Source organism: Gopherus flavomarginatus, chromosome 1, assembly GCF_025201925.1.
Source record: "Gopherus flavomarginatus isolate rGopFla2 chromosome 1, rGopFla2.mat.asm, whole genome shotgun sequence".
Taxonomy (NCBI): Eukaryota; Metazoa; Chordata; order Testudines; family Testudinidae; genus Gopherus; species Gopherus flavomarginatus.
In genome coordinates, this window is record NC_066617.1 from 166,750,407 (window position 1) to 166,766,476 (window position 16,070).

Consider the following 16,070-nt stretch of genomic DNA (forward strand, 5'->3'; position numbering starts at 1 on the left):
CATTTATATAAAACTTCAAGCGCTCTTATAACAAGCATTTAAGAACACGCATAATTACTTGGTAATCATCTTGCCTTCATGGTTTTTGCTATGATTCAGAGAACCATGCACCGTTACTAAGGCAAGTCCCACTTTCAAAAGCAGAAGGGTAAAATTTCAAAGCTTTTAATAAAGATAGGTTAATACTTTACCAAACATGAAATTCCACCAAGGGCAAAAGCACTGCAAGAAGTGTTCTTACCTACAATTAAGAAAAGTAAAAATCATCACTAAGTATATCACACTTTAAAAACACCAGTAATTCCAAAATAATGAATTGTGGATATCATGACAACCATGGAACAACCCAAAGAAAACAAGACGCTAACATCAGAACAGGAAATTGCCATTTCTTTGACCCAGTAATTAACATTAACAGGGAGACTGCTAATATATACAAACAAGCAATAAAGGAAATTTTGTATTAGTACAGTGAAACCCAAGAGACCAGTTAAAAAACAGGGTTACTTAATAGAGGTGAGAATTCATCTAAAATTCAAACAAAACTACTCAGAACCACATGTGGAGACTGCAAGGTGGTCACTTGAGAGAGAAGCTTGCTTGCTGGAGACGAAGGTCCTTCATTCGCATTTCACGGTGTTTAAAAAATGAGCAATACTATATATTTATTTAAATTCAGACGTGTGTGCATGGGCTCTTATGTGCAATCATTAGGGATGTGTCTTTGCTTGTCCTTGTCATGCTGAATTTTGAAGTTTGATTCCAAATAATTGTTAACTTTTGTAAACAACTGTGATCAAAGGAATTTGTTGTGTAGCTAATTAAATTTTCACTGCACCATTCCCTTCTTTTCCATTTACAGTGGCAAAGTGTGAAAATGGGCTGGGGACCAAAAACCACACACAAACAAGTAGCTTTCATATTTTGTTGAAAAAAAATCAATTTTTTAAAAACTGATTTTTTTCACAAGTGTTATTTTTCCAAAAATATTTCTTTAAAAAGTTTCAAAATGAAAAATGTCAACCAGCTCTAGTTATTACAAGTTAAGAACAATCAGTTTTTTTCTTTAAAAATAATTTTTTAAATTGTGTTTATTAATCTTTGCTTCTTTTTACTTTTGAAAACTCTTTGCAGTTCCTAAATACGTATAGTGGGCATTAGTTATCCTGCAACAAGTGGTCTCTAGTGAAAGGAAAATGTTTTATGAACAAGGCTGGCTCTAACTTGTTTGTCTCCCCAAGCAAAAAAAAACCTGCCCCACAACACACACCCCCAAGCGCTGCCCTGCTGTAACAACCCCCGCCAAGCGCCGCTCTGCCCTGCCGAAACAACCCCCCCTGGAGCGCCGCCATGCCCTGTCGAAACACACACACCCGAACACCACCCTGCCCCGCTGCAACACCTCCCGGAGCACTGCCCTGCCCCACCGAAACACCCCCCTCGAGCGCCACCCCGCCGAACCAAAAAAAAAACCCGAGTACCGCCACAACACCCGAAGATTGGCCGCCCCTTACAAGATGCCGCCCCAAGCATGCGCTTGGTCGGCTGGTGCCTGGAGCTGGCCCTGTTTATGAACAGGGTCACATGAAACCTGTGGCTAAATCCACAGTAAAATCTGAACAGGATTGTTCCTATACTTGATTTGAAATTAAAGTCTCCATAAACAAGGATGTTTTGGAGGCTTTGTTTATTTGTTCCTCATTGATATAGTAGGCGTGTGGCAAGTCTCCAAAAAGGGCCATATTTTTTTGGAGTTTAATGTACTCACACTACTCACACCCACATCGTATATTATTTGAAAGCTTATTTTTACATCCATTTTGAAGAGGTGTGATGCAGAGCTATCAAGTGATGCCATAAGCCTGTAGGAGAGGTGAAACAATGGTACCCAAAATAAGGAAGTGTCCTTTTTTTAGTTATTGCAAGAAATACTGCAACATGACTGACTACAGTTTTTACTATTTAAGTTAATTTCAATACCTTAATGTGATATTTATTGGTCAAAGCTACCAAAAGACAATGTATTAAAAGACTTTTATTGGTTTTGCATGGGCAAGTTTTTTTTTCCCCCAAAAATAATGATGCTATTTAGCACGTGGCAAAAATGGTGAATACCAATATTTTGCAATATATTAACATGAAAATTTTTCACATATTCTTAATTCTTAGAGTATCTCACAAGTTTTCTATATTTTCAACTAAAATTTGATGACCAGATCAGTCTCACATCGAAGGCTGTTCATTAGTAGCGGTAGACTGCATACCCTCAGTTTGTATTGCCTAATGCAATGCTACTCCATTTGTAAGCTTTTGTACATACGATGCAGCATCTAGTCTGCCTGATAGAAGGTTCCAGTTTGTAACTGCCTATGCATGTAGCACTATCCTTTGAAATATTCTAGAAACTAGCTTTTTAATTCAGTGATACTCATGCACAGATCAGTATCGTGTTAGAGATGACACTGAACCATTTCATATTATGAACGAGAAAAAGTTATGAGAGAAAGAAGTGGCTTAAAAAGTAGTTGTGAGGACAAAGTCCACAAACAGGCCCTTGTCTCTGCACTGAAGAGGGATGAAAAGCATTTTACAGCTCTTACCAACTATGTCGTCAACAATATGACAAACCCGTTTGACCTTGAATCACTTCCAGAGGTAATTATCGACATGTCTACTGGACTGCGAGTAACATCATATATACAAGGGTCTCTACTGAAAATAGCAGATGTTGGTGAAGAACAAATGGAGAGATTTGTGAGAGGTGTATTTGATCCTGAGGGGACATTACAGATTCTTCAGCCCAGTCACCAATTCTGGCATTCAAACATTTGCTGACATGGCTAAAATGATCAAATGTAAGCCTAGCAAGGGAGACAATCACAGCAGCTATCAGTTCAGAAATTGTTTTCTGCTGAGTCCTGTCCTTACCAAGATGCAAAGATGATGTTTCAATTGCAACTGTTCTTAATCATGCAATACAACCTGTATCTCTATCCCTCTTCCATGCTGATGGAACAACGAAACAAACAGACAAAGTTGAATTAAGGCATCAACTGGAAGCTCAAACTGAAAGAATCCATGAGCTAAGAGCATACAACAAGAAACCACAGCGTACATCAGACGCCAGGGCTGTCATACAAATTATGGCTGGAGACAAATTCCACACATCTGATGAACTGGTCGCTGAGTACTTGAGGCAGGTCCTAAAAGGATATGACAAAGCTAATTCTGTAATCAAAGTCTTTAACAAATATGACAACAGTAACTCTGTGAAAATTGCAGAAAAACCACACCAGACAGGATCTAAGATTGGATGAAAGAAATACCAGGTGATCGGTGGATGCACCTGTGCCTCTGTGGAAAAAGTTTCTAAACATGGCATCCAATAGGAAGACTCTTGTAAAATTCCTCTTTGAATATGGTTCATAACGCACCTTAGAGTGCAGAAGCATACACAACACAAACCCTCCTCCTTACTGGAGGCTTTTCCAGTGGTGAAGTAGCAAAGTCCATCATCATTAGATGTGTTGAAAAAGCCCAAGCCTTGCTCAGAACTCAAGAAGTGGACACAAGGATGGTTTTTGGATCTCTTGGTGACAAAGGACCCATAGTAATTAGATCACTTGATACAGGTGTTTTGGTCTTTGCTGTTCACTCCTTTCCCAAAATGGGAAATAACATATGGATTGGAGCAGGTCCCTTACCAGCACAATTGACAAGCTTCGCTATGACATTGTGGGGATCATCCAGACCAATAAGGGGTTCTGTCACCATCTGCCTTGCTACTTAAGATGCCTTAATGCTATGCTGCTACAAACTTAAGCCTTGACACCATAGCTAACCTATAAGCATAGAAGTCTCACCCCAGCTTCCACCACCCCAGTTACTCTTTGTAGAGTGACCCCAACAGACCTTCCAGTTCTGGGTTTCCCCAAATCCATTTACCCACCGTTCTTAATTACCGGACACTCAGACTTTCCCCCTCTGGTTCATAACCCCCAAAAGAGTGACACCTGATCCCAATTATCAGTTCACTTTGACACACACACACTCTGCACAACAGTGACCTGCTTGGGATAAAAATAAATAAAAGCTTTATTTGATAGAAAAATCAAAGATGAAATAGTCAGGGAAAAGCAAAGACTGACAAGTTACACAAAAAATAAACAAAGACAGAACCTCACGTTTTACATTTCTCTATTAACTAGATTCCCTATTTCCAGGGTACTTCCATCACAAAGGGGCTCGAGCATTTCACAGACAACACCCACCTTGACACTCGCCCTCAGTTTCTGGATGGCCTTCATTTCAAATTCCATTTCTTTTTTCTCTCTCTCAGACTATGATGATTCATAGTATGAAAAATTCCCTCCCCTCTTAGGGCAGGTCTACACTACAAATTAACACTGGTACAGCTGCACTGCTATAGCACATCTGGTGAAGATGCTCTAAGCCAACAGGAGAGAGTTCTCCTGTCGACTTAATAATTCCACCTCTGCAAGAGGTGGTAGCTATGTCAGCACTATCAGCGTAAGCTCTGTAGTGTAGCCATAGCCTAAGGCCATGTCTGCACAAGCAAACTTGCAGGGCACAGCTGTATCAATGCAGCTGCATCCCTGTAAGATTGCTCGTGCAACCGCTCTATGCCAATGGGAAAAAGCTCTCCTGTCGACATAATAAAACCACCTCCATGAGCGGCAGTAGCTATGTCGGTGGGAGAAACTCTCCCACTGACATAGCATTGCCCACATGAGCGCTTATGCCAGCCAAATATACGTCGCTTGGGGTGTTTTTTCACACCCCTGAGCAACATAAGTTTTCCCAGCATAAGTGGTAGTGCAGACATGGCCCAAAACTGGGGTTTTCTTTTCAGTTTCATATTGTTCCAATGTTTTCCCATTAACTCTAATGGTCCGCCATTGTATTTTCCTGGCTGGCCAATGGATTGGTGCTTATAGTTAGCTTCACATAAACAACTGGCTTGGGAGGAGTCCCTCCCTGCTGTGAGGCATCCTTAAAATTGTAGTATCAGTCATGAACATGCTATTCTATATACCCAAATTCATCCAGTTCTGCTGGTGAGGTATTTTTGTTTTCTAATTTAGTTTCATTGTTTTACAAATCAAGTAGTATTTAAGTTATGAAAGGGGTTTTCCTAAGTTATGAAAGGGGTTTTCCTGTTCTCTGAGGCAGTTTCTTGAAGCAGTAACCGTAAATAGACACAGACCTCTACTGAGGCTTCACACATACAGAAAGGGGCTATCCCAGGATAAAAGTGTCGTAGAAGAAAAAACAACAGGTTCCAGGTTAGCAAACATCATATATACTCACACAGGGATGTTGGCTCAATTAAATATGGGACATGTTTGTTATGAAAAAATACAGAATCCTCAAACATAACAAAAATGTGCAATCTATCTTATCGCCACTAAATCAGACAGTCCAACGACCTTTAAAATGTCATTGTTGCAAGTAATCTAGTTTGCCATGTTGAATTTAATTGTGAATCATCATCTAACAATTTGTACTAGCTAATGCAATCAGTTTTGCCTTATTATTGTTGTGGCATTACCTAGAGGCCCACACTGAGATCAGTGTCTCATTATTTTAGGATATGGCATATACACATAAGAGAAAGTGCTTGAGCTTACAATCTAAATAGACAAAACTGAGAAAGGAAGTATTATTACGCTCATTTTACAGCTGAGAAACTGATGTACAGAGAGGGAAAGGGACTTTATACATAAAGCATATGGCATAGTTGGGAACTGAACCCAGATCTCCTGAGTCCCAGCTCAGTGCTTGAACAACAAAAACATACTGCTAAAGTTATACTCACACACTACAGCTGCCCTGGAGTTAAGTCCTGTCTGTTTCCTGATTTTTGTCTACTGAGTGTTATCCCTCACAACTACCAACATAATACAAGCAATAATTTTATTTCATTCATATAATATTTTGCTTTTTTCATCTTCAAAGCATTGACAAACAGTAACTAATTATCACAATTCCCCTGGGGGATAGTATTAGAGCTAGTGGATATTCTTTGGAATTTTGAAATTTCTGTGAAAAATAAATTGAAAAAAAGGGAGGGGGGAATTGTCATTAATTTCCCCCTGTATTTTTCTACGGTAGATAATATTATCAGCCCCATTTCACACATGGGAATTGAGACAGAAAGAAATCAGGCAACATATCCAAGCCATCAAAAGGAGTCAGTGTCTCAGCTTAAAGAACTCAAGCATTCCTTGGCTCTTAGTCCCATGCTCAGGTCACTAGACGATATCTTTCTCAACAGCCATGCTGTTCGGACATGGTTAATGCTCCCTTTCACAAGAAGGGGAAGCCAAAACAGTCTTAAAAGAAAGCAGATAAGGAGGTATCATCTGGCTTCCCCCATACAAACAATAGTCAAATAAAGTTACTGTAGTTAATACAGCATTTTCTATTGGGACTTTGAGTCAAGACCTTAATTGCACAGTTCAGAAGGGAGCAATCTGACCCAAGACACAACTCTCCTCAGTAAAATACTGAGCTTTGAATGTTGGATCCTGACTCTAGGTTACCGCACTGCTTCTCTTTGTATCTTTCAACTACATTACATCTGTGCTTACACGTGGCACTTCCATTGACTGGCATGCACATGACTGCCAACACCATCTGTTTCTTGGTTTTGGTTGCTCTGTTTCTATCTGCTTGAGACTGTCCTTTCTTTTTTTACTTTTGAGTTTCCCCTAGTCATTTTGATGTATAACAGCTGTTGTGTACTTGTGTTGGTTTCATTTTTGTTGTTTTTTTGATCATATGATTAATTTACATACTGAGTGTGCAGACTCTAGGCTAACAATCGGAATAGTGGGTGCCAGAGGTTTCACGGATTCTCTACAGAACATAAAGTAGCACCATCTAATGTAAAGCTACGTATGTCATCTGCATGCTTCCTTTGGTCTTATTATTACATCACTGTGATTTATACATTGCAAATGGCAATAGAAATACAATAATACTTGCACTTATTAATAAAAGATGGATTTTTTTCTGCTTTTTTTGAAGAGACATCACAGGGTTTCCATTAGAGACAAAGAAAGGGATACTGTAATGTTGTTGGCTGCTGTTGCATTTTAAACACTTGCCAAAGATAACACAAGAAAATCTGTAAAATGAAAAGCTCTGGGGAAAATGAAACACTAAAAGATGGTGCAAGCCTCACTGGAAAAAAAACTGTCTAACTACACACATTAACAAACCTGGTGATTAAGGTAAAAATAGCGATGGTGAACAGCACTGACTCATAGACAAACTACATGTGAAGGCAAGACACTATGAAAACATTGAACAAAGCAAGTTATTTTTGCTCTGAGTGGGGCATGTCATGTGTAAACAGTAAATAAATCCCTTACAGAAAGCAAGAATTAGGTAATCAAATAATTGCAGACAATGCACTATAGTTCTGGCCAAGAAAGTAACTTGGTTAGTTTGGCTTGTTACACTTGTTACTAGGTTACCTGAGCCAGGACATTCTTTAGTAAATCTTTTTCCTGCTTTTGGGCCCTTCCTTACTCAGAACTCCCATCGAACTCAGGAGTTTTCACTGCGCAAGGAACACTGAATGGGGTTATTTGCATAAGGTTTGCTACTTAACTTAAGTAGCTAAGCGAAATTTCAGTTCAACATTAACTGGACTGCTGATGAAGTCCTTCCTCAAGATTTTAGGGGAAGGGTTTTTACATAGCATAGTGAAAATATCTAAAATTTATTTTTGATTTTTACTTTATTAAAGAGAGTTTGTACTACACATTTGGTTTTGGTGAACAAAAAAACAAAATCTTAGAATTTTTTTGAACAAGTTTAAAATATTTCAATGAAAAGCTACTTATACATTTCTGAAACTTTTGCAACCCACATATTGTTAGCATAAGAACAAGAAAGTTAAACAGAGCAGACCTTTTTCCCTGCTCAAGCTGTAAATTATTTAAAAAACTCACACACAATTAAGTGGTGAAGAGTAAGTTAGATTTTCAAATTCTTTCAACATTAATCCATTCACAGTTTTATTTGTAACTCAGTGAAACCAATGCAGATTTCATACGATTTTTTAATAGGAAAAAAGTGCAAACAATGTTAAGGTTGCACGTGCAATTCTAACGCTGTTCCTTTGTGTATATGCATTATGACAATCTTTAACTTCATGATCACATATTTCACAAATAATACGGCAGAATTTGTTCCATGACTTTAGAATATCTTAAATTTAAAAACCATGCTCTTATAGATTTACATTATTTTCATTAAAATGTATTGTCCAGTATAACTTTACCTTAAATGTGTAACTAGATAAATTCTCATCTCGTTAAAATATGCATTTCAATAATGCAATCAGCAACTATGTATTATACCATTTATTTTCAACCATCAGTACAGTTTGTGTCAGGTACAATTCAGGGAATTACCCAGTTTACTACAAAGCATACTTCCCCTTACCCATACTTTTCAAGTGAACATCATTTAGAGGGATGTCATTCATTTCGGTCCCAACATTATCTGTGCTCCGAACAAACTTTGTGTTCCCTTTCTTTTATTGTTAAAATACCACATATTAAGAATTATGAAACTGAGGTTATAGAAAGAGTTTTTCACTAAAAGAATGAATCCCAGGGCATTTTAAATTTCCACATATTCTTTTTCTATGTCAATCAGTTTAGATCTTTTTCCACACATTGTGTCCCACATTAGGGCTTCGACATGTTGAACAATAGGAGCTGGCTGAAAAATGACAACAAATTTTCATTATTAGCCTCTATTGCTATTTGTATTATGTTCTGTAAAAAATGTTTACTGTTTATATAGTTTATACACACAGTAGCAGACACAGTGCCACCATATGCTAAACTCGGGTGTATGAGTGTGCCAAAGACTTCATGATAGTCTGACAAAGGAAACGCGCTAAGCTTGCAAAAGTCTGAGAACCTTCTGCATGGTGTTCATTGTTCTCATGCCCACAGTGATCTCTTTAAACGGGACTTGAGACCACTTGGCATCTCTTAGAATTATGCCCTAGTTCTAACAAGCCTGGTGGCTAACTCCACGGTACGCACTTCAAAGAGCCTGTAAGAAATCTATGTCTTAAAGAAAAATAATAGACTAATAGAAAAAGGAGATTGAAGTAGACCAGACTTGGGAAACTGTGAGCCACCACTCAGTTATATCTTGAACCCCACCCCATGTGCCAGAGAGCTACAAACTAATCAGAAGCCTAACCCCAGACTACTGGACAAGGTCTAAGGCTTTAACATGCATCAGGGACAAAATTCATTTTCCATCTTCACCAATAACTGGAACCTTGCTGTAACCCTGTTAAGGAATCGACTTTTATAATGAGCTTCCCTAAAACAGTTGTAGTTACAGGCAGGGTCTCAGCTGAGATAGCTGTAAAGCAACAGCAGGGTTTAAACACCAGTGGCTTTGCTACAAACTTGCCTATATTTTTACAGCATAAAGTTTGCACATGTGCACACACACCCATATCAGGATTGCTCGTGAACACCAACATCTGAGGACTTATGGTCCTACTGCGAAGCTCATTCCTGCTGTCAAGCTATCATCATTAAATCATCAGGCATTTTAAAAGAGCTAAAGTTGATAGAAACAGAATCCATCTAAGTACGGCAATATCCCCACCAAGTTTCCACAGTTGCTTGAACCACAAATATCAAATGGCTCTTTTTGCTTAAAAGAGAGGTCACTTATCTGTAAAAATTAAATTTAATGTTTCATAAATATAGGGCTTAAAACAAAAGTGCTTCTAATCAGATCTGGCATGAAAAGAAGAAATGCATAAAGTGAGGTAAGTGTGATCTGACCCAGCTGAAGAACAGGAGATGGCAAGGCGTCAGCACATGACTCACACAGACACTAAACAGTAAAGAGCTAGAGATAATTCTCAGGTAAACTTTTCATGAGCCACTACGTCATTCCTCTCTAACCTTCCTGCATTAATCATGTCACGAGTAACCTTATGCAAGCCAAGAAGAATGTCTGATTTACAGGGAGAAAGGCAATGCTAACAGAACAAACACTTTGGCATGTCAAGAAACTCAAGACCAACCTGAATTTCATTTCAACTCCTTAACACACCCCACAAGAAAATAAACCCTTTCCATTCCACAGGAAAATTGCTAGTTCATGGATTACGGATTAATCAGTTATTCAGAATACAATAAATAATAAAGATGTGCACACAGGGCTGAGTAAAAAGTAAGAGCCTGCCCAAACCTGTAACTCAAAAACTCAAACCAAAACTTTGTTTTGCAGCTTGTTAAGAAAGAGGACAGAGTGTCTTTCATGGCAGGCAGGCCACTGGGCAGCTGAAGGAACACACAAATGAGCCAAACAAAATAATCCCTCTGTTGAACACTACTCAGAGAGAGAAAATTTCTGGGACTTCACACAGGGGACATACAAAAGTGTGGTCCAGGGTGAACAGGGATGTCAGAGCCCTGTTCAGTCCCTAAGTGATGTCTCTGATTGTGCAAATGGACCTTGAGAGCTCATCAACTCCAGCCCTCAGCACTGAGGCAGAAACCCAGACCACTCCTAACAGGTGTTTGTCCATCTTGTTCTTACAAATCTCCAATGACTGGGATTCCACAACCTCCCACTGAAGTATATTCCAGGGCTTAATTACCCTTATAGATAGAAAGTTTTTCCTAATACCTAACCTAAGTCTCCCGTGCTGCAATTAAGTCCATTACTTCTTGTCCTGCCTTCAGTGGACATGGAGAACAATAGATCCCTATCTTTATAACAGCCCTGATTTGAAAACTATTCCCCCCTAAGTCTTCTTTTCTCAAGATTAAACACGCCAGAATTTTTTAACCTTTCCTCATATCAGGTTTTCTAAACCTTTTACCTTTTTTGTTGCTCTCCTCTGGACTTTCTCCAAATTGTCTACATCTTTCCTAAACTGTAGCACCCACAACTGGACACAGTAGTCCAACGGAGGCCTTACTAGTGCCGAATAGAGAGGGACAATTACCTTCAGTGTCTTGCATGTGATGCTTCTTTTAACACACCCCAGAATAACAATAGCCTTTTTCACAACTGCATCACATTGCTAACTCTCATTTAATTTGTGATCCACTATAACCCCCAGATCCTTTTCAGCAGTCCTACCAACTAGCCAGTTAGTCCCCATTTTGTAGCTGCGCCTTTGATTTTTCCTTCCTAAGTGTAGTATTTTGCTTTCGTCTTTTCTGAATTTCTGATTTCAGACCAATTCTCCAATTTGTCAAGGGCTGTTTTGAATTCTAATCCTGTCCTCCAAAATGCCTACAACCCCTCCCAGCTTGGTGTCATCCATACATTTGATAAGCATATTCTCTACTCTATTATCCAAGTCATTAATGAAACATTGACTAGTACCAGACCAAGGGCAGACCCCTACAGGACTCAACTAGATATATCTTGTCAGTCTGACAGCAAACCACTGATAATTATTCTTTGAGCACAGTCTTTCAGTAAGTTGTACACTCACCTAATGGTAATTTAATGTGCACTACATTTCCCTAGATAGCTTTTGAGACTGTGAAGTGGGACTGTGTCAAAAGCCATACAGAAATCAAGATTTATCATATTTACTGCTTCCCCCCATCCACTAGGCCAGTAACCTTGTCAACAAAGGAAATCAGTTTGGTTTGGCATGATTTGTTCTTGACAAATCCATGCTGGCTATTCCTTATAACTTATTATCCTCTAACGAATGGATTGTTCAATAATTTGTTCCAGTATCTTTCCTGGTATTAAAGTTAGGCTGACTGGTCTATAATTCCCCTGGTCCTTGTTGTTTCCCTTTTAAAAGACAGACCACTATGTTTTCCTTCTCCAGTCCTCTGGGACCAAACCCATGCTCCAAGTTCTCCAAGATAATTGCTAACAGTTCCAAGATTGCTTCAGCTAGATCCTTAAATACCGTATATGATTAACACAGAATTGCAGTATGTACATAAGGTTATATAGGACACATCACTTAGTGTCCAAGACAGATTTTAATTAATTCATTAAGGGAACAATTAGGAAAACAAATCTAAATGTAAAGTGTGTTTAGAATATTTTGTGTTAAAGATTGCAATATAACTTGGTTAAGTAAAAATGTTTTGTGGGATATACAAAGGTTGTTTAAATTAGAATGCAGGGCTACTGTACCCTTTCATAGAAGGATGGAATAGTTATTTGGAAGAATTGCCAATAATTTGCATGCATCCTACAGGTAATTAAAGGTTATACATTTTACTTTAAAGCAGAGGGAAATTATCCTTCAACTACTGCACTTCAGTACATTTCTAGAAAACTTTCATAGCAAGGTAGGAGTATTGTTTATTAGATGCACTGCAAACCAGGCAGGGCCTTATCTGGGGGAGCTGTGCCATTGACTTCAGCAGGAGCGGGTTCATACTTGCAGTATTATTGGAGTGTCCACTATACAAGAGCTTACTGGAGTCTCCATATGTGTATGTAAATATCCTCATAGCATTATTCAATATCCCAGTGCCTGTACCCTTCATTCAGGTTCTTGCAACTTTAAGAAGTGTAATGGATAAGCAAGTTGTGATGCTAAACACACTGCGTATTTCTTTCTTAGCTCCAGTTTTCTGGAACACTTCTCTCATTTTGTCATCTTAGGGATCAACCCTGTGAACTGCTGAGCAGTCTCAACTTCATGACTTCAAATCATAGGACTGTGGCTTAATTTTCCATCTCAAAACCAGGTTATCTCCCCTCCAAACACTCCCTACTCTAGCGCTTCAATCTCCTCATCTTTCCCACTTCCACAGCCCACTATCACATCTACATTGTCAGCTGTCGGCTTTACTATTCCTGTTGATTATTTGTATTCATTTTGTTGCTGCTTCTGTTTCCTTTGATTGAATACTTACTCAGCATTTAAGTATTATACAAAATAAATACGTTTGTAACTTAAATGTATTGCAATATATATTATTTCTTCTTCGCTGCCACTTCCCTATTCTAGGTTGGCAACTTCTGCAGCATTCTTCCAAAAATCACAACCATCCAAGCTATAACGCAGATTGGTCTATCTGAGGTCCACTGATATCTGGTCCACGGACTGTGTCTTTGGACTCCCTCTTGGTTGTCTTCTGTCCACAGTCACTGCAAGAGCCGTCCTACCAATCAATAGAGCTCTCCAGTCTCTGCTGGATATGCCCACACCAACATGGCCTAGCCTCCTTCAACTTGTCTTCAACTGGAGCAAATGGCATTAGGCCCCTTACAAACTTGTTTTATTTCCTATCACAGAGAGTTTAAACATCTGACCAGCTCAACATCTTCATTTCCGTGGCGGCAGGCATACTGATTTCCCTTCTTGTGACTGGCCAAGTCAAATTATAGTTTTATACTTTCTACCCTATGGGCATTTTTGTCATAAAGAACTGGGGCGAGCTCCTGCCATTCGCATCACGTAGCTTCAGTATGATCTGAGTATCATTCAGGAGAGCACTATCATCAGCAACCATTTATCCTAAGTATTGAAATTCTTTCACTCTTCTAACTTATCTGACTGGTATCTTTTACAGCGAGTCCTCCTCCCTCAGCTATCAGAACCTTGGTCTTCCCAGGATTCATGCTAGTGTAACGTAACATAATCTGTCACATAGGTGATATATGCAGTGTTGTTGTAGCCGTGTTGGTCCCAAGATATTAGAGAGACAAGGTGGGTGAGGTAATGTCTTTTATTGGACCAACTTCTGTTGGTGAGCGAGACAAGCTCTCAAGCTACACAGAGCTCTTCTACAGGTCTGGAAAAGGTACTCAGAAGGTATGTCAAAATTGCAATTAAAAACCTGTGGCTGGCCGGGGCCAGCTGACTCAAGCTCAGAGGTCTCAGGCTAATGGGCTGTTTAACTGCAGTGTTGACATTCGAGTTGGAGCTGCAGCCTGGACTTTAGGAGCCTGCGAGGTGGGAGGGTTCCAAAACTCGGGCCACAGCCTAAGCCCGAACATCTACACCACAATTAAACAGCCCTTAGCCCAAGCCTTGTAACCCCAGGTCAGTTGGCATGGGCCAGCTGTGGGTGTCTAATTGTAGTGTAGACATACCCACAGGGTCACAGCTATATACAAGATTGAACAGATAGTTTAACATAAATAGTTAGCACATATTCTAAGGGACCATTCAAGGTGAAGTGGCCCATTAACAGCCCTGCAGTTACTGGACAAAAAGCGGAGTTAATGGATTACAGTTGTTGTAATAAACCTTAAATCCAGTGTCTTTATTAAAACCATGATTTTCAGTGTCTAGCAAAGTTATGAACTTAAGCTCCCAAGCTCGTCTTTTGGAAGTGTTGCACAGGTTTCCTTTGAAGATGTAAACCGATAGGTCACATATAGAGTGATCACCTTGTGAAAAGTGTTTACCTATAGGTGGAATATTACCTCACTCATATATGTGATGTGTCAGTTTTAAACAGAATAATATACAGAATAAAAATTAACCATAAAGAAAATATAACTTTTTTTACATCAGTTTGGATAGTTTCCCTAGTGTGTTATATGTATCTGTTTTTTTAAATGATTAAAGCTATTTTATTAAAACTGAAACTAGAGAGTTGAGATGATTCAGAGGCTTACGTAAATGAGCACTTTCCACCTCCAGTTCACCAATTTAAAACCTAGCCAGATCCGTAACTGAAAGCCATTTTCTCCTGGCAGAGGTTCAGTGACCTATGTGAAATAATTTGTTGGTCTAAATTTGTAACAAGCAGGCATCTGCCTCATCTGCAAATGCATCCAAGCTGGAAGTCTCAGCAGACTGGTTGAGGGCTGAATGGGCCACGGAGACTGAACTAGCCTCCACAAATGGCCCTTCTGAAAACAGAGTTGAGGCAAACTGTCAGGCCAGTGTCAGGGAAGCTTGCCCGTCCATGTCCATGCCCTGGGAATGTATTTCACACTTTTCAGTGCCCAGATCTCTCAATCCAACCCTTTTCAAAGCATTAAGTTCACTTAGATGTTTTTTTTTAAACACTTGAAAAAATTGTAAACAAAAAAACAAAACTGAAAAAGAATGTTCAGTGTCCAGAGAGTGCAGGCAAAGGAAGGAATTCTGTGAGAAAACAGATTTCACTTTCAAAATTACTCCAGCGTTAGAAACCATGAACAAAATTTATGAAGCCTACCTTGAGTATGCTCTTAGAACAATTACATTCAGACTTCAAAGAATATCTATCAAATACCACAATTTATTCTGTGCATCCATAGCCTTGATCTGTATAAAGTGAGTTATGTCTTTAAAACATTGATTAGGGGATATCTCAGCAGTTTGCCCATAATGGCTATGTCTATGCAGCCCCTGCCAGGTGAGCCTCCCAGCCCCGGTTGACAAGACGAGCTTGCAGGGCTCATGCTAGTGCTCTAAACATAGCTTTGTAGACATCACTTTGAAGTCGTGACTTGGGCTGGAGATTGGACTCTGAAGCCTAGATACAACTTCAAAACACTGCCTACCCACTATTTTTAGCCCACTACTGCAAGCTCTGCAAGTCTGAGTCTGTCAGCTTGGGATGGGAGGCTTGCTGCCACAGGCTGTCTAGACGTACCCACTTAGCACTATGTCACATACAAAAGAAGTTTAGATGAACTCTGTCCTGTCTCCACCAATGAGGCCTGTGCTACCAGAAGTTATTTAGAACATATTTGTTATCTATCTTATACACATTAAGGGCCAGACTGATACCCAGATACACAAAGGTAAAAGGAGGCTTCTCCACCCTGTATGCCCCTATGCAAGGACTATTCACAGTTGCAGACTCTCCCCTCTCCTGACTGAAGAGGCCACTGACTTCTCACACCCCTGGAGAGTTTAGCCACCCCAAAGGAGGCCCAGGAAGGGCAAAAGGATGCATTGCCATGCCCCACTTACAAATATATATATATATATATATATATATACACACACACACACAGACCAACATAGCTGGTTATTTGTGAATGGGAACACATGCTGCATCCTCCCAAGGGGCAATATACATTTTTCCTACATATGTGGGTGTTCT

At 39.5% G+C, this 16,070-nt stretch overlaps 2 protein-coding genes across 4 annotated transcripts in view; one reads left to right on the plus strand and one right to left on the minus strand.

Annotated features, from left to right (window-relative positions):
• CMSS1 (cms1 ribosomal small subunit homolog) overlaps window positions 1-16,070 on the minus strand; it is a 385,528-nt gene that overhangs the window by 173,483 nt on the left and 195,975 nt on the right. The window contains exon 1 of one of the 2 annotated variants that reach the window (XM_050961270.1): window positions 192-228. The exons of the other annotated variant lie outside the window; for it this stretch is intronic. Coding sequence (XP_050817227.1) covers window positions 192-198 — 7 coding nt within the window. The 5' untranslated portion in view covers window positions 199-228. Of the gene's footprint in view, window positions 1-191; window positions 229-16,070 lie in introns of those variants that run through there. 2 annotated transcript variants of the gene reach the window in all.
• The window catches only part of FILIP1L (filamin A interacting protein 1 like), a 320,082-nt gene that overhangs the window by 118,035 nt on the left and 185,977 nt on the right, over window positions 1-16,070 (plus strand). The window lies entirely within an intron of this gene.